General features: G+C 41.3%; 1 protein-coding gene across 3 annotated transcripts in view; it reads right to left on the minus strand.

Annotated features, from left to right (window-relative positions):
* The window catches only part of RAD18 (RAD18 E3 ubiquitin protein ligase), a 58712-nt gene that overhangs the window by 20869 nt on the left and 13345 nt on the right, over positions 1–24498 (minus strand). For all 3 annotated transcript variants that reach the window (XM_040568645.1, XM_040568646.1, XM_040568644.1), the window contains 6 exons: positions 16922–17277; positions 14598–14697; positions 11715–11899; positions 9697–9773; positions 8924–8984; positions 3142–3276 (listed from right to left, as the gene is read on the minus strand). In XM_040568645.1, coding sequence (XP_040424579.1) covers positions 3142–3276; positions 8924–8984; positions 9697–9773; positions 11715–11899; positions 14598–14697; positions 16922–17277 — 914 coding nt within the window. The remainder of the gene's footprint in view (positions 1–3141; positions 3277–8923; positions 8985–9696; positions 9774–11714; positions 11900–14597; positions 14698–16921; positions 17278–24498) is intronic.

Consider the following 24498-nt stretch of genomic DNA (forward strand, 5'->3'; position numbering starts at 1 on the left):
AGAAGATAAACTGCTCTTATGTCCTACCCACAGATATTTGCAAATGAGTTATTTAAGTAGACAGTTGCAAGGAGCATTAAAACCATACCGAGACTCAACTCATTGATAATCCTTATCAAGGCAGTCCATGAGAGTGGGCAGAAGACTTCTGTGAACTAACTTACATTGCTGCTCAAACCACTTCATCCTTTTTACCTCTACAGAAATTGTTTTTGATGGAAGAGGCCAAACAGAACTATAATTACAATGTGGAAAAGCTAAACAAGCTTTGAATTCAGCTAGGGTTTGTCCTTTCCCTTACGCTGAGTATTGATTAGCAGGAGCGTATCTCTGTCTGTTGAAAACAATCAGCAGACGACAGCAAGTCAGTTGTCTAACTGATGTAACATTACTGAAATTAACGTATTAAAAATAGCAAAGGCCCTGTGCAGTAATGCAACCCAAAAGAGGTGTACCAGGAATGTTTATCAAATTCTTACAGTACCCCCCTTAGGCAATGCAAAACCTGTATGTTTAATAGTTACAAAATACAGATTGGAAATCAACTATTTAAGTTTAAAGATGCAAATCAAAATCACGTAAATCAGGAAGGGATGATTAATACATCATCAGAATAGAGCAAGACTTTGTGAGAGGTTTAAGTTACATCCACCAATACTACAGTAAAGAGCAAGGGGAGATAGAAAGGTTTAAAACAAAAAAAAAAATACGTTTTAATTCTGTACAATTCTACCATGTTCTTCTACGAGAACATGAAATACAGTGGGCAAGGAATGCATATGAAGTTGTTCTTCTCAGTAGTAATGCTTTCAAATTGCAAGCCAGTAACTCACTGCTGGTTTTCTTTCTTCCAATGTTATCATTTCCAATTTAATAAAAAGGAATTTGCTGTTAATAAAGTTGATGGAGGAAACGGGCTGTAGCCATTTGTTCTTTCACCCCTAAATATTCTTTTTGTTTGTTTTTTTTAAGTGGTTTACAAAGAGTCAATCGGGTGTAGACGTTTGGCATAGAACTAGAAACTGCAATTTCAAAGATTATTGAAAGCTCAGCGCACAAAAAGTGTAACAAATATTTTGCAGATTTGTCAGAACCATCTGAGGTGGTATTGTCTACTTAAGCCAACACGACACAGGGTGATAGGACGGATCTCGTTATTTTCTACCTGAGCACTCTTTTGGAAAAGCTGTGTGGCTTTACTTTAGCTCCTCAAAGTACAGTTCAGGGCACAAGAAAAAGGCTGCATGAAAGCCGCAAGAAACTCAGAGTAGCCAAGCTCTCCACAGATCATAGCTAGAAATTAGTATTTCAGTCTGTGATCCCATTATCTAATCACACATTGCTTCTGTCTCTGCTACAGATGAGGGACATCACTGCAAATTATGTCAAATGAGATAAACTTGAAGTTCCTTAACTTTTACCCTTCTTATGGAAAGGATTATGCATTGCATCAAGGTCTGCATGAAACGATAAGGATAAAATTCATACTATGTTATTGGTATTTTCATTTATTTTTATTCTTGAGAGCTCTGCTAGAGGTGACAGCACAGGAAACAGACACATACCAAAGACTAATTCAGTTCAACTCAGGAAGGGCAGGGATTTGTGAGGGCCAGTGCAGACTGAACTGCCGCATTTTCCCAAGGATACAGACAACAACACATCCAACTCTGGCCAGTGGATTCTCTTTGAAGTTCAGTATTCTAACTACATTCTAGTTCCACAAATACGAGGTTGAGGAATGCTCTAAATCACACATTCAAAGATAAATGCGCACTGCCACAGCACGCACTACCATAAAACAAATGAGACTGAAAAAGCCTATAGTGAACAAGATAAAAGCACACAGGGGTATTTCTTCGGTGTTGTTGGTAGTGAAGATAACAAACATGCGCTGGATGCTGCGCCTAACTCATAAAGCACATCTGCAGAAGTGAGTAACTGCAGCTGTGCATTCCCACTTCTCACTGTATTAAAGGATATAAATACAAAATGAAGCAAGTTTAAAAAAAAAAAAAAAGAGAGAAGCAACATACTCTTTAAACATCCTAAAAGATTCTGAAATATTTTACTCCTTCGACCTGAAGACAAAAAAACCACTTGTCCCAATCCATACAAACACCTTCACAGTTCCCAGTTACTGACTCCTTATCACAGTACTGAAACAGGAGGGCAGGCAATGTCCATGATCACCCTCAGTTCAAAGATACCAATTGTCATATGCCCACTATCAGCAACTTCAGTGGATTTGCATCAGAACCCAAGTCCTCATTTACACCTGCTACTTAAATTATGCATCTAAAATACAACACACATACGCACAATCACATTAAAATCCAATTATACATTTATTATGGGTTGTGCTTAAGTATCACATTAGAATCAATGGCAGTCAATCTTTTTAAGGTCTTGTCCTGGTTTCAGTTAGGACAGAGTTAATTTTCCTCCTAGTAGCTGGTAGGGTGCTATGTTTTGGATTAGGATGAGAAGAGCGCTGATAACATGCTGATGTTTTAATTGTTGTAGAGCAGTGCTTACGCCAAGCCAAGGACTTTTCAGCTTCTCGCTCTGTCCTGCCAGCGAGCAGGCTAGGGATGCAGCAGGAGCTGGGAGGGGACAGACCCAGGACAGCTGACCCAAACTGGCCAAAGGGGTATTCCGTACCATATGGGGTCATGCTGAACAATATATAGGGGTGGCTAGCCGGGGTGGGGGGGTGCCGGCTGCTCGGGGATAGGCTGGGCATCGGTCAACGGGTGGTGAGCAACTGCATTGTGCATCACTTGCTTCGTACACATTATTATTAGTAATACTATTATCATTATTATTATTGTTAATATTATTTTCCCGTCTTAATAAACTGTCTTTATCTCAACTCACAGGCTTCACTTTCCCGTTTCTCTCCCCCACCCCAGAGAGGGAGGGGGGAGGGTGAGCGAACGGCTGTGTGGTGTTTAGCTGCCGGCCGGGTTAAACCACAACAGGTCTGTTTGATTTTTATGTTTTGTTCTTTTTTCCCTTAAGGACTGGGGAGAACAAAGGGAGGAAAGAACATTTCTTCAGGAAACCCACTTATTAGTATGGGTCAAGGGGCATGTGGTGGAGAGGAATTACATGATTACATTAAACAACATTACTAACCTGTGCCTGCTGGCAATTCTTTAACAGTTGGTTCTTCTTTGATTTCAGCACTCTCCATTTTCCTCTTACCACTTTTCTTCCACCGATTACTTACTTGATCCACTAAAAATTGAAATTCACTTCTGTGCTTGTTTCCTGAAAGACAACAGTGCATTACTATACAAAAAGCAGACTGCTCATTGCCACAGAACTTCTGAAGTATACACCATAAGAAGTGAAAAGGCTGTGAACAGAAATAAACACAAAATACTGAATTAAAAACATTTCTGCTACAGCAAAAAAGTTTCATATTCTACTAACAATCCAAATCTGTGCTTACGCTTTTGGTTACCCAGTAGTCAGGAACGCTTGCACAGATGAAAACTTAATTTTTCACACAGCAGAACTGTGTTTGTTTCTTAATACCTGTTTTTGTTTGTTTCTTTTTTCCCTGAAATTATTTCAATTACCATTGTAATAACTTCTAATATCAATGAAGAACTCAGCTCCTTTTGGACACTAGGACTGCATCCACACATGATCTCTCTCCTGAATCAGGATAAGGGTCTATGCTGCTCAGTGGAATCATTTGCAATTAAGAGCATATTTTTCACTTCTGCGTCACTCACCAAATCCAAACGGGCAAAAACCCATCAGCTTTGGATGCTCGGAGGCCTGTGTAACTGATGCTTGCCATTTCAAAGCATTTTGCCAAGAGACGCCAAACATCTATTCCAAAATGCCAAGCGCTCCGTGTGTCCCTGGGTGCAGCCGGGATGGGGGACGTGGCCACGGGGACTGGCTGCTCATCGCCTCCAAGCCCACAGGCTGCACCGCCTGGGGAACTGCTCGGTACTGCGATGCGAGGTTACTGCTAGGAGCAATGAAGGGCAAAGGATTTCCGGTGTTTGCAGTGCACTAAGTGCACAAATGCCAACTACACAGGAACATTTTAGTGCCGTCTTCTTCCCCATAGCACCCCGCAGATCTGGCAGGCTGGCCTTGCTGCTTGACAGAGGTGTCCTCAGTTAACCGCAACAGTGAGCCAGTTTGACCGTTCTTCCTAAAAATCTACCAATTTAACCTAATCACATTTCTCTTTTAGGGTCCTGGAAATGGGAGGTATGCCAGGACTCCAACAGAGCACTTCTCAAAAGCGACAGGCTCAAACAGAGCTGTGGGTGGAGCCGCACGCTGCAGTGTTACAGAGGCTAATTACATGGATTCCTTCGACCTGTGAACGAAAAGGAACAAGCTGCCCAACCCTAACATGCAGGGAAGCCCGCGTAGGCATTTTGAAATTTCTTATTCTATGCTGATTTACCTTCCAGTTGTAATTTATGAAATCCAAAATCCCAGTTCTTTGCGTTTTGAGACCGTTCAGTATGTGACTGACCCCGCTGACCAATAAGCCCAAGCGAAGTCCCATGTTCCCAGAAGTGCACTTTTCCAAATCATCTAACGAAAGTAAGTAAAAGATGCTAGCCCCATACTGCTAGCCTGCCTGTCGCACCTCATATTTTATCACATTATAATAGAGCTTATCCTCCCTACTACAGAGAATGAGTGAAATCCCACAGCTATTCTGTTACTCGCTTTAACGTAGCTTTGGATTTTTCCCCTGCTTCTGCAGTAAAGCAATTTCTGAAGACTTTGTATCATGCTTATTATGTTGGTTTTTTTTTGACTGAGATCCTCTAATCACAGCTAATTGCTCTTTGGCATATTCTTTGCCCTTTCAGTCATTCAGCATGTTTTAAGTAATCCTCTGCTGTTTAGTCAAAGCGGTGTTATTTCCTATCTAGATTACTCAGAGGCTGGGAAAATACGTGGTCTCCTCAGACAGATGTTGTGATTACCTCATACTCACCGGGCACGAAGACAACACATCATTTTTCTTACAGAATACACCAATTTCTCCTCTAACAGCGTATCTGTCTGTAGCTACCCATGGCCAGCATAGCATGAAAGTCTACCAGCCCATACACGGTTTTATATCGATATATTACAGTGAAGACAGCAAATATTAATTTATTTGGAAGGACTTTCAAAAAAATTCACTCTCAGAAACAGATTTGTCCTTTTGAGAAAAACAGATTAATTCAGCTAAAGCCTTTAGCCTAACTTTTAGCCTATAGAGAAAGCATTGCAAACGTTTCCTGTGCAAAGGCACAAGGGCCTGATGGACATCGTGAACGTCCTTGTGGCAGAGCCACTGCTTCCAAGGCACGAGAAGGCGAGCTGCCCACAACCCCTCCTGCACGCGCCCTGCTGCCTCTCCAAAGTAGGGCCAGGCCACCAGCCGCGGAGATGTCAAAGCTGCTTTGACTATAAAATCCCAGCCTCACTAGGGAATACTTTCCAGTTCTTCATTGAATTGGCATTGAGGATTCTGGGGGCAAGGAGTAACCACCCCACTCCCCCCAGCACCCCAGCAATGGGCTCACAGTGCACACGCAGCCCGCAAGGAGACTGCTGTTCTGCCGTCCACCCTGCGCTGGGCAACGTAAAGCAGCTCGAGGACAGAGCACGCCTTGACCCTCTGGCAGGGTCTGGCTCCTCTGAGGGCCCCCCGGCCTCCTGCAGCCCGGCACATCTTCCCGGCGGTGATGGGATGGGGACGGAGACAGGGATGGGGCAGGGCAGCTCCTCGAGGACAGGACGTCACCCGCTCAGCGCTGCGCTGGATAACCGCTGCGTCTAACCTGCAGCGTCCCCTGCTGCACCCACAGGAGGGGAAAAACACTACGGCAGAATGATATCAAGTTCTGCCCCACACAAGAAAAAAAATTAAATGATTTTCCCATGTACTGTTTCAAACTTACTCCCTTTCTGCGTAGCTGAAGACACCACATAAGGTCAACAACTCCTTTTAATAAAAAGCTCTTGTCCTGGATGCTTGTAGCTGAAGCACTGGACATTTATCGGTAATTCCTTTGGTGCTTCAGTTTTTCCAGTATTACTATTTTTTGTTGCTTTGTTCTATGCTGTAACTACAAAGATTTTCAAGTGAAAAAGAAATGTCCTGGCAATCCGAGGCACTGTTCAGATACAACATAAATCGCAGCTGTGCTGAAACTACACACCACACACATTTTGTAAAACTATGGGTATTTCAGTAACAAAACCATCGCAGATGTAATTAAAAATATTTATAACACAAGACATAAATCAGTAGGCGTCTGAATCACACTGCAAATTAAGACTTATACACAGAAAGAGCAGCAGAATAATTTTTCTGAACAAATGTATCCGTATTTTATGTGTGTGTGTGTATATATATATATATATATACACATTAAAAAAAAACTCTTTAAATAAAGGCCTGCCCATGAAAAGAGCAGAATGAAGTTGACACTGAGTTGAAGGGAAAACATCCCATTGCCTGCTAGTGAATTCCCAAGGAGCAGAAGGAAGCTGCTGCACAGGACAATGCAGTTAATTGCACCTTGCAGGCACGTACTCTGGCGGTTGCTCAAGCAGTTTCCATCTAGTATATAAAACAACCACAGGTTCATCAAGCCAAAATATTAATTGGTCTTTCAAAAACACTTCATATACAGGAAAAGAAGAAGGAAAAAAAAGAAAAAAACCACACACAACACAGGGTAATTTGCAATTTGCCAATAGCCTGGAAAATTGTAATGAAGTTAAGAAAAAAAATGGGTTTTATCCCAACTGCTTTACCTTGCTTTTCAGCAAGGCTGTTTCATAGCTCCACTCAGTTGTGTGTTTTGTATGGAAATACACACAAATAAAGGATGTAGGTTTTTGTTGTTGTTTTTTTATTCACAGAACTCATGTCAGAGTTAAATCAATTCAGCAATTCAGCTGTGAATTAGGGACTTAGGACATACATGATGCAAATTAAAAGGGAAAAAACAGCCTTTATTGCCTAATAAAGCTTTTTAAAGTCCAGGAAAAACAAAAAGACAACACCAAAAAAAGCATTTGATGAAGGTTCTTTTAACTTCTAACTGTCCTCTAATTTTAATGCACAACTTCTTTTTCAAGCCAATGTTTTCCCTATTGCTTTTACGTGAAATAATTTGCTGATACGAACTAAAATTTACCTCTTTGTTCACCATGTTTTACTACTTTTAAAACATATCTTCCTATGAATTTATAATTTTTAATTCTAGATTTTCAATTCAGCTTCCTGAGGCTAATTCATTCACTTAATGATGATAAATTTCCAAACCATGTTCCATACGACCTGAATGAGCAGAGCACTCACAGTCAGTTGCATGGCATTTGCTCTGCTCTGGGGGTCGACCAAGTCACTGAACTTCAGGTTTGGTCTTTAGAGAGCTATTAAAGGTTCGTAGGGAAAAATACCTAGGTGAGGAATTAATCAATTTGTAGGGTTTTGTTTGTTTGTTTGTTTGTTGTGGTGGGAAGGGGGAGTTGTCTGTTTTTTGTTGTTGGCTGGGTTGGGGTTTTTGTTTGGGGTTTGGTTTTTTTGCATTACAGTGCTACAGACTTCTGCACAGCAAGAGAGTAATTATTAACCAGTTACGTGGAATTAGTGGAGAATGTTTCATATTCAAAACCACAAACAGTTCGTACAGTTAGAAAGAAAATATTCTCAGGAAGAGCAGCAAAAAGCAAGGGAAAAGTTTGCTGAAGATTTAGGTCCTTATTTAGCCTTTGCAGAAACCCAACTAAAATCAACAAGACTAAATCTAGCTGCATTATGGAATAATTTATATGCCTGAAGCAACACAAGGAAACACAGGAAATGTGACCATATTGCAGATTTAAATACACCCTTAAGTATAATCAGAACAAGTTGTCCTTTCCTTGCTTTGCTCCTCCACGGCCAAAAGATGAGAAGCTTAACGTTCACTGAATATTGTTTGAGTGTTCCATGGCTAACTACCACGTTTGAGAGTACAAGCACAGTGCAGGTGAAGCGAAACGAACGGGTAACAGCAGGAAAGAAACTGCGAATAATACGGCAACATTAGGGAGCTAAGAATGAATTAATGCTATTTAAAACCTGATGTACAAACGCACAAATCACCTGTAAAAATCAGTTTACGTGAGCAATTTCAGCAATGAATTACCAAAACAGGATGCAAGTCTTGCAATCTAAATCTCACAAGAGTCTTTGCTTCTGAAATAACCACAAATAAAGATGGTTAGTCGGTTACATGGTTCCGCAGAGGGACAAAACACAAAGCCCAGCACAAACAAGGGTGAAATCTCTCAAGCAAAGCACAATCAGCTTTCCCTGCAGTCACAACTGCTTTTCTGTATTTCAAAACCCATGTTTTAAGAATCACACGGACTCTTACACCGAGCAGGAAACTGAAACAGAACTCCTCAGCAGCCTGGGCAGCAACAGGACACTGCCGCCCACATGGCCAGCACTGCTTGGGTCTCAGGGAGTCCTTCCAGAGTTCTGCTCCTTACAGCTGCCCACGGGTTCCCAGAGAAACCACACAACTACGCACTGTGCGTCCACGGAGGCAGACAGGAAAACTCTGCTGTTCTTTATACCCAGCGAACATGTAGGAGGACCAGAAGGTAAGCAGAAAGTGCATAAATGGAGGTGGGTCAGGGAGACTTCCACCTCAATTTTACCCCGTCCTGGCAGTGAGTTTTCTCTCCTAAAAGAGACTGTGTTTCAAAGAGGAAATTTCAGCCCAAATAAGAGAGCTTTCAGCTTTTTCCTTCATCTATTAAACTGAGGGACGTGGGGAATAAACAGGTGTGTGTCCGTGTGTGTGTTTTAGCACAGAGGGAATAAAAAGATGACTTAATGAGGAAAATGAAGTGAAACTTGCGTATTACTTACGATATCCAGTGTGGATCTTGTCTATTTCTTCCTCTGTCTGATCCTTTGTAAAGGTCAAGCTCTACAGAAATCACATGAATGTTTATTTACAAAGAGAAAAAGCTGATAAAGCTGCAAACTTTAAAACTACAGACTTAAGTGGACAAAGGCTCAGCCATTCATTCCGCCACCCACTAACTCTTACTACCTCATCCGCAGAAAGTAATATACATTTAAAGTACATATATATGCTGTCTTGCTTTGCTTTCACAAAGACAACAAGCCTAAGCCAAACTACCCCGTGTAACATCCAGCGTGTGTGGGCCATAAAGTACTTCCTAATACTGTGCAATAAATGTGCACCAAAAGTCACAAAAGTATCATATGTCATGGGAAAAGAACAGGCACTATTGCTAATATGGAAACGAGGAATTTGTTAGATAAATCGAGAGAATTCTAGGAAGCAAAATATTCCCCGCACTACCATGGAGGGTCAAAATCTTCCAATATGACCAAGGGGAACATTTCTCACGAATCTTTATTGTAATCAAAAAAAAAAAAAGGTCTTACTTAAGTGGTTTGGACATAGAGACGTCAGCAGTATACTAAGAACTGCCCATGACAAAAGATCGATATGAGAAAGTCGTAATTAGAAGATGGTATATGCAAAGACCCACACGCAGTCTGGGAATCTGGGAACTGCCACAATAACGTGACAGGTAAACGTGCTCAGTGCCCACACCACGATTTATCCTATCCATCCCCGCATTTGGGAACAAGGACAATTAGCTTACACTGTCACCAGTTTTATTAAATTCAAGCTGAACCCGAATCTTCTCATTCTTTTCCAGCTCTTTAGCAATCTCTGCAACTGTTCAAAAACACAACAAACAGATCGTTAAAACAAGAGATGTCAGAGCGTTCCCAGCACTAAATGAAACTACTGTTAACTTCAATCACGGAGACAAACCTGCCTTAGCTTTCCAACAGTGAAACTCGGGCTCGGATCCCAAGCACATACAAGCCGACAGGTTTCACACCAGCACTCGGGGGACATTTGCCAATGCCGAGCGCCGGGCAGCGCTTCTGGCAGCTGCCTCCCGCAGCTCCTCGGCCCTCGTGCTCACGTTTCCTCCGCACCAAACTGACAGAAAAGCGTAGTCTTTTCAAATCATATTTGAATCTTTCTCTACCACACTGTACGCTATCTGTGGCATACAGGCATGTCTTTTATAAAAAGCTTCCATTTTATAATGTGTCCTTAAACAAAAAATAATAAAATTTACTGCTTATCTTATTTTTACCTCCGAGGAGTACCTTCCAAGGCAACAAAAATCTGTCTGCAGGCTTATACCCAAAACCCACAGTCTAAGCATGAATTACAACCTACCCTAACCATTAGGTCAGACACCTCAAAAGCATATAAACACACGCAACACTGTCTGCATGGTTTATTTTGACATTTACTTTTACAAACATATTTCTACACTTAATCATTTTCATATAGCTACTAGGTAGCTACGCAGATTATTAAAACAAACACTTCCACTAGAGAGTAAAGTTGCCAGAGAACAAGAAGCTTATTATGCTGTGAAGGAGTAAAACCTGTTCAAAACTGGTTTAAGCAAAATCCAGGAATTTGGCACCTATGCTTCCTCAGAAGCTCAGGTATTTGTATTTTACGGTGACCTTAGGTTCACTGCTACCATCAAAAATGCATGTCCGCATCCTAAATGCTAGTTTAATAATTCACCCTTTATAAATAGGTATGGAGGCAGAACTCAATGCGAGCTTTGCCTTATTTAGAGGATCCTAGCTAAAGCACAGTGTAACGCACCGTGAAACTTCATTTAGCTAGCTTGGATGACCTACACAGACAGGGGCTCCCTGCTGCTTCATCGTGAGCATCAAGTGAAGAATCACCCCCTGAAGGGCAACACGCAGCACATCAAGAGGCTGACAGAGCCGCACGTACGGCAGAGCTGGGCTCCAGCAGAGGCAGGAGGCTCCCGCCGAGGCAGCGCCCACCTCCCGTGGCCGCCGGCTGCATGGCGGCAGCAGCACGAGCCAGGTCCTGCCGCGCGGCAGCGCCGAGCAGGAGCAGACCGTTCTGTTCCTCCCTGGCGTCAGAGCTGCTTGGCTCCTGCCGGCCTGCCTGCCGGGGGCTGCCTACCTCCAGCACCTACTGCAGCCGCTCGTCTTCTCCTGCCCCTGGGGGCACTCGGGAAGGGGCTCTGAGGGGATTTAGCTGCATTGCCAGATCCGTATAAATCGCTGACGTTGAAATCCTGATACCAGTGCTGTTCTCGCAGACATAAACTTGCTAGGACTCTATCCCTGCTAAGTCTTGCTGAAATGAAATATAAATCTAAAACTTGCTGAAATCGAACGCAAATCTTAATTGTATGTGCTGGTTCTCAACACAGAGATTTCCCAAAGTCCTGGAAAACAATTTTTTAAAGCACCAATATTTATTTTCAAATGTGCTCAGGTGCAAACCAAGTGGTGGTGCTTGGCACCTAAGTCACTTACAGATTTAATCTTTCGTTAGTTCTTATTCAAGTTCTTAAAATGTTTAGAGGAGCAAAATGAAAAAGCAAGTAGTGTTGGTTGCAAGGTTGCTTTTCTCATAAGCTTACTCCTACGCGCCAAGCCCAGAGCTGGCAAGTAAATTCACGATTTCAAAAAATCAGGATCTTATAATCATTCCAAATACCTAAACCAGCCTATTCCTACCCCGTGAACTAAAAGAAAGAGAAATGCATACAAAGAGTTTGTGATGATAAAAACATTCCTACAATTTCTAACTTACCAGATTTGGGATTTAGAGAATCACATTGAGCATTATACATGTGCACAAATTCCTGGTGTCTTTTAATGAGCTGTTGCCGGGTCCCATGGGCAGACAGTCCGTGTTCCTTTAGTTTCTTCTTCAACTCACGATCAGAGAGCAAGTTGTAAACAACTTTAGGCATAGGTTTCCTTTTCTGAGTAGAACTGCAAAAGGAAGAGGAAACAAACATTTTTTAATTGATACTTCTAGTAAGAACACAAATATTGACTTGCATTTTTACAGGGCATTTCACCCACTTTGGGTAAGGAATATCTGAAGGAATGATTTCAGCCATGACTGACGTACGGCACATCACACAACGTATGACTAACGCAACAGCAATAGCTCTAGGAAGACAGAACACTTTTCCATCTACCAAAAAGAACACTTCAAACATACAAAAAGCAAGAGGTCTCGTCTGATTGCCTTTAGGGAACTGTGCAAATGCCACTTCCCAAGTAACAAGTACTGCAGCTCCATTTTTAATATTGACAGCAAGGGCTTCAAATCACACCAGCAAACTCAGTATTGCTCGTCTTCATTAGGATCAAGCTGATGTTCAGTCTGGTTTGCAAAGGAACTGTGCTGAATTCAGACTGCTGAAACATAAAGACTTTCCAGACAAACACTGGCCGTGTCCTACCCAAATTAGTTGGGGAAGTTTTAATTTAAAAGCATTAAAACTGCAACCCCAAACTTGAATTATGAGATTTTTTCATCTTTCTATGAAAATGACTTCAATAAAGACACAATCATGCAACTGAATGCAAATTTGTAGTTCCCATCTAACGGAAGGATAGGTCAGTAATATAGAAAATGACATTAAACATAAACAGTGCTCTCAGATGAACAATGTCTAAAAAAAAGATTTACTCCTTCACACTGCCATATGTTAGAAGAACTCAACGTTTCCCAGAGCTGTTCTAGGAACATCTTCATTACAGGAAACTGCCACAAAAAATTCACATCTTACCACAACTTTTATTATCCAAAATGAGCAGAATAGTTTTTCTGCACAAAATATCTCAGTCTTCTCCACATCTCCCAGTGAAAATATAAACTAGCCAACAAAGGCACTGAAATCCATCTACTACCTCACTCACTTTCAACTTAAATCATACTTTATTCCAATTTATTTCTAATTACAGAAGAACAGCATTTCATTATAGACATTTTTCTTCCTGAAGCAAAATAAAATTTAGCTGCACAGCTCTGAATCACAGAGAAGTTAACAGCTTTCTATTGTGAAAGCAAGAGATGTTAAAACTTTATTCAGCACTTTTAGCTCATCATTCTGCAAATAAATCTCAAGTTTAAAAAAATGTCCTAAGCAAAAATTGTCATTATTTTATATCATTTAGTCTCAGAATCTGCAGCACAGCTGCAGATTCTTTTGGGAAACAGAAAAAAAAATAATCTTTTCATTAAAGATTCTGAAACCTCCTAAAAAGTTCTGTATGTACTGCGGTTCACCAGCAGCATGACCCAGAATACAGCTGACAGCTTTGCAAGCAGACAGCTAAGTGAAAACAGCTCATAACAGTTCTGAATCTTAACAACTTTTTTTCATTCTTGAGAAAAAAAATGCAGTGTGCTCTGAACACACGTTTACCTGTTATAATTATGCCTGTCCAGGTTTGGGGGACTAAATTTTCAGTTCTGATGAAATACTGCTCAACTGCTAACATGGTATGCCATGTGCTCCTAATTTGAGAATAAACAGAGCCGTAATTCCTCAGAGAAGAACTAGAGGTGTGTTGTTACTGAAACCTGAACAACACTGCCATAAAATAAATACATTGCCAAAGCCACACTCAATACACAAGATCCAATCCCTCAGTATCAGTATCTTGCATGATACTTTCCTAAATTCCAAGAGGTCTAGACAAAACAAGCAAAATTTAAAATTCTGTTAGGAACATGGGATTGACACCAAAGAGCTGGCTTTTATTTTCATTCTTTAAGAACAGTGAAAACGGTAAAAAAAAATTTTTAAAAATCCCAAATGAAAATTAAAATGTAACATCAGATTTCCATGTTAGTTTACCATTTGTTCATCTTAAAAATCCTTCAGCTTATAGATTGCAATCTAAGCATCACTGAGCAAGTTTAGGGCCTACATAAAATTACTTCCTAATTTAAGGTTCAGAGGTCTTGGTAACACTACCAAGCAGTAAAACTGCACAGAGTAAAAGTCCCTCACAGTTGTCAAGTCTGATCAGTTAGAAGTCATAATGGCCTGAATTTATGCTACTAAGTAAGAAAGACTGAAGCCTACACTTCTGACATGAACATGGAGACTATAACAAATTCTAGGATGGAAGCATAAAGTCACAGGCATGCATAAACCTTATGAAAATTAGTATCTTAAAGGAAGCAACCTTAACTGGAGTCATTGGAAGAGAACCACAGTGAGTAGAGTAAGGCACAATTTTTACTTTTTAACTTGACAGCTAGTGAAGCAATTTTTGTTTGGCCCATTTGAATCAGGAATTAATTTACTTACCAAGTGAAAAATGGGAACAAGGGTTACCTGAATAGAATTGTAATGCTAGTGAGCAGAAATTTGACGACGATCATGTACAGACTAGGTTTACTTCCCATGTTAAATTCTTAAAAACATTACCGAGCACTTTCCTGCCACTAAAAAAGTAACACAGTTGCTAATTCACAGTACTTCCTTGAAAGAGCAAAATCACCACTATAATCTTCACAGAGTGATTTTAGATTGGCATATGTTACAGGTAATCAAGAAACAAGCACAATCCACTATATTATTACAACCCATCAACTAATGTTTCTTATTTCAGCAGTGCAGAACAATAGCTACACACACACAAAAAGTTCTGAGATGTTTCTTACCTTCTAAGGCGGTCCTTCTTCTCTTCTCTGGTCAAGCAGCTATCTAGATGTTTGTTTATATATTCCTCTGGAATAGCAACCCCACAAACAGGACACTCCACTGAAAGCAAGGGAGAATGGTTTTACTAGCATGTATATTACAACACAAATCAAGTATTTTCATAAGAAAAACTAACTGTTGATTGAATAAAATGCAAACAGAATTCCAAGTTTCTGCTGTTATGGTATTTAAAAAAAAAAAAAAAAGTTTTGGCACATTTGTCCAGAACCTTCATTTTTAGCACTCATTTTCACTCCTGAGCACTTATTCCCCTTTCTGTGTAATATCAGAATGCATCTCATCTTCCTCCCTACAATCAAAGGGAATGAAAACTGTAGTAAAAATCTAGAACAACATGCATACTACAAGGAACCCTAAGGACTAATACAGAATCATAGAATCATCTAGGTTGGAAAAGACCACTAAGATCATCAAGTCCAATCATTAACCTAGCACTGACAATATAAGCATATGCTTATTTCTGTGATAATCCCCTTCATTTTTGCAGTATTTCACTCCTATATTTAAGAGGTTGTTGTATTTTGATAGGCAGTATAGCCCAAAATTTATTCTTATTAACATCATGTTTCCATATTTCAAATCCGTGGGTCTCAAAACTCACATCAATACATGAGTTAGTTAACCTCACAGGAATTCTGTGATCTGAATATGCTTCATAGTCCACCCCGCCTTTCTTTTTAAAGTGCCTATAACTCAATTTTGTGACTTTCACTCACTCACAACTGCCCTGTAGCTGACCCCACCCATGTCAGAATTCTTCTTGCATCAGATTTGCAAGAAGTACTTGTGAAGGCCACCTGTAATGACCGTCAAAACACAGACTTAAAATATTTGTCTTTTGCAATTGCATTCTGCACATTCTGTAAAAAAACAAAAGGGTAACGTTAAATGAACAGCATGAGACAGATTCTCTAACCATTATCCTCTGTATTAGTATGAAGAAAATCAATCTGGATTTTTAAAAAGAAGCGAAATACAACCTAGCAAAAACACTGAAATGTGTGAATTCAGAGCTATCTGGTAACACTGCTTTACAATTCCTGACTTACAACAATTAACTGGGACAGTTAGCAAAATAACAAAATAATAGACTACTCGTAACTATTGTATTTGAATTTTACACTTCAATTCTTAACACAACAATTAATAGTTACTAGAAGAACTTCAGCACTGCCTCATTTTGAATCACTCATTTATATTCTATGACCAACTACTTTGCACTTGTTGAAGTAATTTCAATGTAATGCATACCTGAGCGTTTAATAAGGTCATAAAATGGTCAGCAAGTGAAAATCTCAGTTGCTCAAGAATAAATGAGAGCGAAAATTTCATATTAGTTTAAAATTACTAATGTGAGCAAGTCTGATTCATAAAACTAGAAAACACCTTCTGGCTAGGCTGATACCATTTTCATATGGCTCCTTTTCTGGTGGTATTACATTCTACCCAGCTAATGAATAAATATGAACTCCCAAGTTTCAGTCAAATAAATTGTTAAACAGAAGAATATATAAACATGAACTATTGAGTATCAAAATTTTACTCCAACCAACTCCAAGCTGGTCCTTTCCAACTCAGGATATTCTATGATTTTCTTAGACTTTTAGTTAAATAAGATGCCTGCTGTGACGCCAAAATTAAGAAGATACTGTCATTTCACTGCAGTTGATTAGTATAAATGGCCGTTTGCATGCTTCAATAAATTAATCTACAATTACAGGAGAATAAACTAGATTACTTTCTTCTGAAGAATGTACGAATAGGAACATTAACAAAACTGAAACCATGATCATTTTGATTGGGGGTGTACCCCTCAAATAACAAACAAAATGTAAAATACCTTGCTTATGGTTACTGAGGATATAGGAGAATAACAAGTATCAATGTTGTCTGTCTGCTCATCAAATTGAAGGAAAAGAGAAAATGACTTCATTTTTTACTCAATAAACCTGTTGTGCAACTTTTGTTTGTCTTTAAAAGAGTTGTTACACAATACAAAGGAATCTATAAGAGTCAAACTCAATTTAACTACTTGACATCAGCCCAAACTTCCTCATCAAGAATACGCTTGTAGCAGTAGTCTGAACAAATCAGTCCAGCTAAGCAGGAAGCGTCTGAGCACACCTGTGCTTTAAGTGCAAATCAGGGCAATGCAGAAAAGAGATGCATGCCACAGACTGATGGCACTTCAATGCACGCAGCCAGCTGCAGCTACGGACTTGGGGAAGTGAGCAGAAAAACAACAAAAAATTAATCATCTCACCTTTGTTGACTACTTTTACCACTGACGTAGAAGGTTTTTCACGATTTTTGGTGCATTCAGAACTCTCTTGTGATCCCACTTTGTCGTCTTTGCCACCAGCCTCTGCAGAGCTGCCACAGGGGTTATGATGTTTCTCAGTTTTGCAAACCTTCCGATCTGTTTCTGCCAGACCATCTGTCTTTGTCAGGGTGCAAACATTTTCCTTTCTCAAGAAACTGTCAATCACTGGCACCTCTTCTTTTAAAACTGGCCAAGACGCAGGAGTCCTAACGTGGCTTTTGCCAGCTGAAGGCCTGCTACAGGCCAATGGAGACGAAATCAGTGGAGTATCCAAGACCAACTGGACCAGCTGTTGCCTAGAAGTATCCAAAAGACAGCATGCAGTTAGCTACATCTAACAGCATTGCTAGCTTTTTCTCTGAGAAGAAAACAGAAGGAAAACAGCTGGAGTTTTTCCTCCATTCCTTCCTCACTGTCCAGTTGCTAACATGCAGCACTTGGGAATCATCTCGCCCACGCAAACCAGGAGCATCATAGTTCAGCATTGCCATGCTCAGCAGAATATAAAAATATTTTCCCTATTTTCAAAGAAAATAAATTACATTTTGCAAAAGTAACAAAATGAGTGTCAACACATCACACGGACTACAATAAAGAACTAAGTTTTCCCCCTTCTTGAAGATCACAGATAACCGTGGCTCCTGAAACCACAGGGCCTACCAGGAAGTATTTCCATGCTCTCTACGAGCAGCACAGCTACCCAGCCCAACAGAATCCCACTAAGATAACCACACGCTTGTCAGCTCTTGAGACTGAGCGTCAGGTAACCTCAGCTAGTCCATGTTACACATTCAGTGCTGAACAGCCAAAGGGCACAAAGTCTCCACTCTTTTCTCATTCAAAGTACAGGGAAAACACCACCATCCTCAGAGGCAGCCTGCTTCCATCCCCAGCGTCACACCGACCGCTCTTGTATGTGTGGCTTTCCTCCACCTCACTCCCTGCCTTCCTCAGGGCCAGCAAACATAAAGATGCCAGTTAAACAGAAGACTCTTTTCAAATAAATACACTCGTGTTTTATCGGTAGGAACACGGTAGGAGCAGAAGGCTTGTTCTGCCTGTCTCGTCAGTGCTCCTAGCTTTGAGCTAATGCAAAGAATTACAAAGTCTGTTGTCCTACTCAAACAATTGAAAAAAATCTCGAAGACATGTTTTACTCATACTTCCCCCAGGTTTTTTTCGCAGAGTTGTGTTTATTTTGCCACGCATTTCACATGGATCAATCTAAGCCAAATGAAGCCAGAGCCCGCATTCTTGGCACGCAGACTGCATAGCACTGCAGCTGTCTAGACTGCCCACATACCTCAGGGTTCACTTTCACTCCTGAATCATCACAGGTGAAGGGAAGGCTTTCCCAACCCACAGCAACAGTAGACAAACCACGTGTACCATGCTTACCCACCGACACTTTGACAAGTCCTCCACATCCTGAGGGTCACAAAGAAGTTCATGTCATCCACCCAAAAAGATCCAGCAAAAGTACATGTGCAATCATTAACCTAATCCCTTTTAATTTGCTGCTCAATCCTCCCTCAGCAACCTGCACACAAGGCACTTGCCAAGCACTCCAAGCACACAAAGCACGAAGCTGTGCACAAGCACAGCTGCCCAGGTCATTACTAGCTTCCTTCCTGCCTTGCTGCCATTCTCACGACCACCACCTGCCGAGCCCCAGCCCGCTGCACCAGCAGAAGTCCTACAATAAAAAAAAGAGGCAATTGTACATGCTCTCTAATGAAATGCCGTGACTTTACAGCTTTGATTTTGACAATTCACTCCATCTGAGGTGTCAAAGCCTCTGGAAAGAGAACAGCTGTGGGAGCTGAGCTTCATTTCTGTGCCCCCCTCAAGTCCCCAAACCGTATGACTTTCCCATATATATGACCTTCCTGTTCTACCATACATATGGCATGAGATACCTGATCGGGTATCAGCTATTTCAGGACATCCCCACGCTTACCCAGTGCAATGAGCTAAAGAGAAAGGAGCTCAAACCGCGCACTGCAGCCCAGTGAGAACACACTGTTCCCACAATGTTTGCAGAACAGAAGGGATTGCCCCTAAGGCACACAGGTCTACATTCTCAGCCTGCAAACTTCTTAACTCAAAAAGAATAAATAAGAGTTGACCTAATTCAGCTTACTATTCAATTTCTGTTAAAAAAGAAAAAAAAAAGTAAGACTGTGAGTGATGCACCTACAGAATGTACACTACCATAAAATTATTTCTCACTGCACTTTGCGATGACACAAAACCCATACTAAGTCTGAAGTACAGCTGTGCTTTCAGATTTTATAGCTGAAGATGTTTGAGCCTCAGGTAACTACTTAGAAAACTTTTAAGTCTTTTAAGGTAAAGATTTATCATGTCTGAAAATACCTAATGAATAATTTTCTGTATACATGAATGTTTTGAGAAGATACTAAGTCACTGGATGTCCCCACAATTATACCAGTTTAAGATAGTTTTTTGATAAACGAACAGAATAATCAGCTCAGCACACTTAATGTTTTGCAGGGGTTATATTCAAGCTGGACTCAGAAGCCTGACTTAGGGTTGAAGTTTCCTGGATTACTGCATGTAATGACCACATTTGTCAGCAGCAATTCGCAGCCATCCCAAGACGCTGACTTTCTGCAGTACAAACAAGCCCAATTAAGCGTGGCAGCGAAACTATGTTGTTCTGTCTGCTCATGCCTAGATATGGACTGGAAGCTTTTAGGGAGGTTAATTCCCCAACTGACACAAATACAGAGTGGTCTAGCTACTGTTGTCATAGGATCAGCTAGCTTCACGGGAAACTCGGGAGCTAGCTGAGTGAGAACACGAACAGCGAGCCTTGGCGCAGCCACGTCCCATTCCTGCGTCATGCTTGCTGCTTACCAGGGGCATACTTCTTCCAAAAGTGCCAGAAAGTTCAGACAGAGCATCGCTGTCTGGGGCCATCGGCAGTAGCGAGTGGCATATGAAGCACCTCACGCGCTGCAGGTAGAAGCACGGTGTTCTTCGACTCGGAGGTAACAAACTACAGCCCCAGAAGACTGCGTGTTGGGTTTGACTAGCTGCTTTAATGGTAGGCTGCCTGGGTGAAAACCTGGGGCAGGCTGAAGAAATCAGAGTAGCTGAGCAATTCCAACACAGGCTGGACGATCACCTGAGGGCAGAGCTGGAGGAAGTGCGAGGGCCGCCTGCCACCAGGAGCGGGCAGCAGCCGCAGGCAAGGCCACGGGGCCCTCGCTATTAGCCAGTGTGCAAGGCTCGGCGTTTGGGTGATTCGCCCTGTGCGAGAGGACAGGCTGCCGAACTCGGGGAGAGCGGCTCTGAAGCTGCGGGATGGGCTACCCAAGTAAAAGACCGTCTTGCTTCATGTGCAGCTAGTTAATGCTTGCATGGAGGCAGCCAGAACTGAGAAACCTTCTGACCAAACGTCAGTGTCTGTAACAGCCCTCTCAATGCAACATGGCCTGGTACAAAACAGAGAGAGGAAACAGAAAAACAACACAAAAACCAAAACCTATCCTAGCAATAAGTTGGTAATAAAGGTTGCTTTAATTACACCACTGCTGTATAAATAATCTTACGGAATTATTCCTTGACGTGAAGGATAAAGACCTAAAGAAATTTTCTGAAGGGATCCGATTTTGGCACAGCATCAATGGAAAGAACGCTAAGAAAAGAACGTGATAACTCATTTGCCGAAACACACCAAGTCTCTCTATGCCTTTTTTGGTGGGAAAACACAGACCATGCTAGCATTAAATTGAAAACGGTAGGGAAAAGTCACAGGCGGGCTGGCTGTGAGGCGGTCCCTCGGCGCGGGATGACACCTAGTGGCTCTGCACACCCAGCACCCAGGTGGCTGCCTGGCCTTACCCCGCCAGCCACCGCTCCCCTTCCTGAACGCCAAAGCAGAACTGCTCAAATTTCTTGTTATTCACACGAATTCTGACAGGTGCTGTTCACGTAACTTTGGCCAGCACAATTACGTTTGGAGATTCATTTGTCATTACAGAGAAAAACACAGGAGACTCAGGAGAACGCATGAGATTAACAGAGAAGCCCACTGTCCGCCATCCCCAGATCATACAGCTCACCTAGAAACCAATTGGGCTGGCAAACATCAGGACAACACAACACCGTTTTTAGAAAGCTTTGCATTTTGCATGCAGTTTTTACTGATTACTTCTACCTAGATTATCCATTATACGCCCTTATGAATTTAACACAGACAATCAGCTCGGGAAGGTTTTAGCAGATACAATTTTACTTTACTGGCAAAAAAAATCACTAAATGTGTCACAACTGACAAGCCTCAGTTAAGGGCATGAGTACCTTTTGAAGACTGAAATACAAACCAACGAGATGTTAGTGTGTCCTTCTATTCACTGTTGTAACCACGACACAAATCCCTCTCTGTCATCCACCCTCTTTAATGGACGGTGTGGGTTAGAGCAGGGAATTACTGTTATTTAGGCATAACTGTAAATGGATACTCATTTTAGCACGCATACTAAAGCATGCCTAGCAGAGAGTAACAATATAAAAGTCTTGCTAAATTTTATTCTGCAAGTCTGCAAGACCCACAAAGAATTTTTCGGTGTCCTCTTCCATCAAGATCCCAGTTCCCATTTTATGGGCAGTTTACTCCTCCCTTGCCAAAGAAGCTATAAAGCAGAGAAAGTAGATGGGCATCCAATGCTTCCAGACAAATAAATTTAGAGGAAGAGATCGGGTTGCAAATCTGCCTAGGAAAAACTCACATAGAAATTGTCCTTTAGTAGCATTAGGGCTGTCCTCCCCTTGAAATTCCTTCTGCATTACTCCTGGACATTCATCAGTGTTTCAGAAACGACAGTACCTGCACTCTAAGAGCATTCAGAGTAGATGTGTTTATTCCTCTGACTCACTAGCTGCAGGTAACCCTGACAAAAAAACTAAGTTATAACTTTGAAAGTAAAAACATATTTTTCTTCCCCAGGTAGGAAAAAAGCACAGATTGTTCTTTCAGCAATGACTAGCTTTCTACTCATGCAAGTATAATTCTAATTTCTAAATTTTCTAATTATGTGATATAGAAACTGACAATTTCTATCAGAATAATCTCTTTAATAAAGGACAATGGAATTAATTTCAAAATAACCCCCAATCTTTACACCTAGTATTTGGGAAGCGACTGGTCTCATCGCAACTCACAAAAGCACTGTTCCTAAAGGAAGATTGCACCAGTAGCACCATCCTGACCAAAGACAGATTCTGCCCACAAACCACAGCACAAGCAGAGAGAAAACCAAGCAAAGGTTGCTCTGCACCCACTAGAATACCCTACGGGTTATACTGATCAGGGCGATGCGCTCCCTTAACACATTCATTGCTCAGTATCTCCATGTGCTCCTGAACACAACACGGGCAGTTCTGACCTATTAAAGCCAGTTCGGAACAGCTCCTCTACCCTCGCACAGAACACAACACCAATGGGCCACCAGGAACGCCACAGACACCTTCCCTGGCACTTGGAAGTATCAGAGCTTGCACGGGAAGGACTCCTAAGACAACACGCACCGAGCACAACTGAGCACAAATTACCGTGAGGGCTCTCATTCTGCAAACACTCGTGCACAAGCTAAATGTTGAGCATAAGTACAAATGGGATCAGCATTCAGGTCTATTTAGAATGATTACCATTCCCACACACGCACTGACCTTGGAGCATAGCTTTTACTTTGCTAAGTACTAGCAACATTAACATTTTCTTTCCCTACAGGCTTGACTTAAGAAATGCATTTGCGTTTTCTGAAATGCTGAAAAGATTTAAAGCCTGATTTTCATAAATGCTAAATTGCCTGAGGCTCAAAGTCAAGGCAGGATGGACTTGGAGAGCTTCGCACGCTTCAAAAATCAGACCCTGGAGTCTGGATTTGTTTTGGGGAGGGCTGAAGAGAAACAAAGAGGAAGATGGGGAAGAAGAGGGTGGGAGACAGAAGACTCATCTTGTACCAACATCTCTAGGGCAGAAACCAGCAACGCCCCTGCGATTTAACAATACTCATCATTTAACACTGTCTGGTCAAGTGTTCTCCTAACTCAGGACCACCCGCAGAGTAAATGCAGTATCAGGCTGAGGGAAGAAAAAACACAGGGCATCCAGCATCTGAAGTGATGTAAGATTTATTCACTGTCTATATTCCTCTTCTTTTCTTTTAAGTTTTCTTTTAACTTTTTTAAGTTACCTTAGTAAGCCATTTGCCATTAGGCATTTCTTAGCGAGATCCAGAAGAACCCAGCCCCAGCCCTCTCACCTCACACTCCAATAAGGAACAGGACGTCACAGTTTTAGGTTTATTGATCCGATATTATGTTGCGAAATTGATTGAACTCCAAGTCACAAAAGGAACAGGTATTAAACTACTCCGGTAAGATTTATACTGATCCATTAAAGCAGTCAAAAAAATGTAATGTTTAAGATTCATTATCATAATGGATCCAAGTCAGCACTACTCGTTCCCTGCAAAATTAGATGTTACCAAAAAAATAGTAATCCATTTATCAGTAGGAAACACCACAGACAGAGTTTAAGCTAAAATACTGGAACTGCAGAATTTCAATTCTTCAGATAAAATCTATTAAATCTAATAGCGGTCATACAGAAGATTAGTTCTTCATCACATAGCAACTCTCCTAAGAAACAAAGCCATGGCATGAATTATGCTTCATATCACTTATGAAGCCAAGAATCCCACTGATTTCAAGCTCCAGGTTCATTTCAGAGAAATAGATGATAGTGTATTTGTCTCCCATATCCATAGGAACAGCTGCAAAATGCTTAGCAAATCACAGAGCTGCTCCTAACCAAAAGGAAACAGAGATCATACAAGAAATATCGTATCTACCATGGTAAGCATTTACCAAGTCATGCTTATTTTGTTGTCAATGTCTTTTAAAGGGATGAGGAGATCAAAAGTAAATTAAACGAACAGAAAAGTAGGTGAAAGCACAAAACTCCACTACTTCTCTAATCCAGGAATATTCCCGTGTGTTGTCCCTCAACACGTACATTTTTCTTATCCAATGACTTCACCAAGGGAATTCCCTCGCAAGCTGACCACTATCACGGGACAAAGTCATTCTGTTCAGAATTTCCCATGCACATTTAGGAAGGATCTTACAAGAAAATCTTTATTACCATCATTTTCACCACATAAGGTAACTCCCAGCCTCTGCTTGTCTTCCTACAAGCCAGAAGAGACTGTAACTAACAAAGCAACTAACCCGAAACAAAAGTGAAATGAGCTTACACAGACTCCACACATCACCTGAGAGGACCGTAACCTTCAGCTGAAAAACCGTAGGAATTTTCCAGACATGCAACCACTCATCTGACATTTCTCCCACACTGGAATTTTTTTTGCTCACTCCTCACACTTCTCCTCATTCTGCTCATCCACGTGGACTCCTGCCTTGGTGACGAGAGGCAGGAAACTTCCTCCACTGGCAAGTGGCAGGTCACTACAAGTATCTGA

This window comes from Cygnus olor, chromosome 10, assembly GCF_009769625.2.
Source record: "Cygnus olor isolate bCygOlo1 chromosome 10, bCygOlo1.pri.v2, whole genome shotgun sequence".
Taxonomy (NCBI): domain Eukaryota; kingdom Metazoa; phylum Chordata; class Aves; order Anseriformes; family Anatidae; genus Cygnus; species Cygnus olor.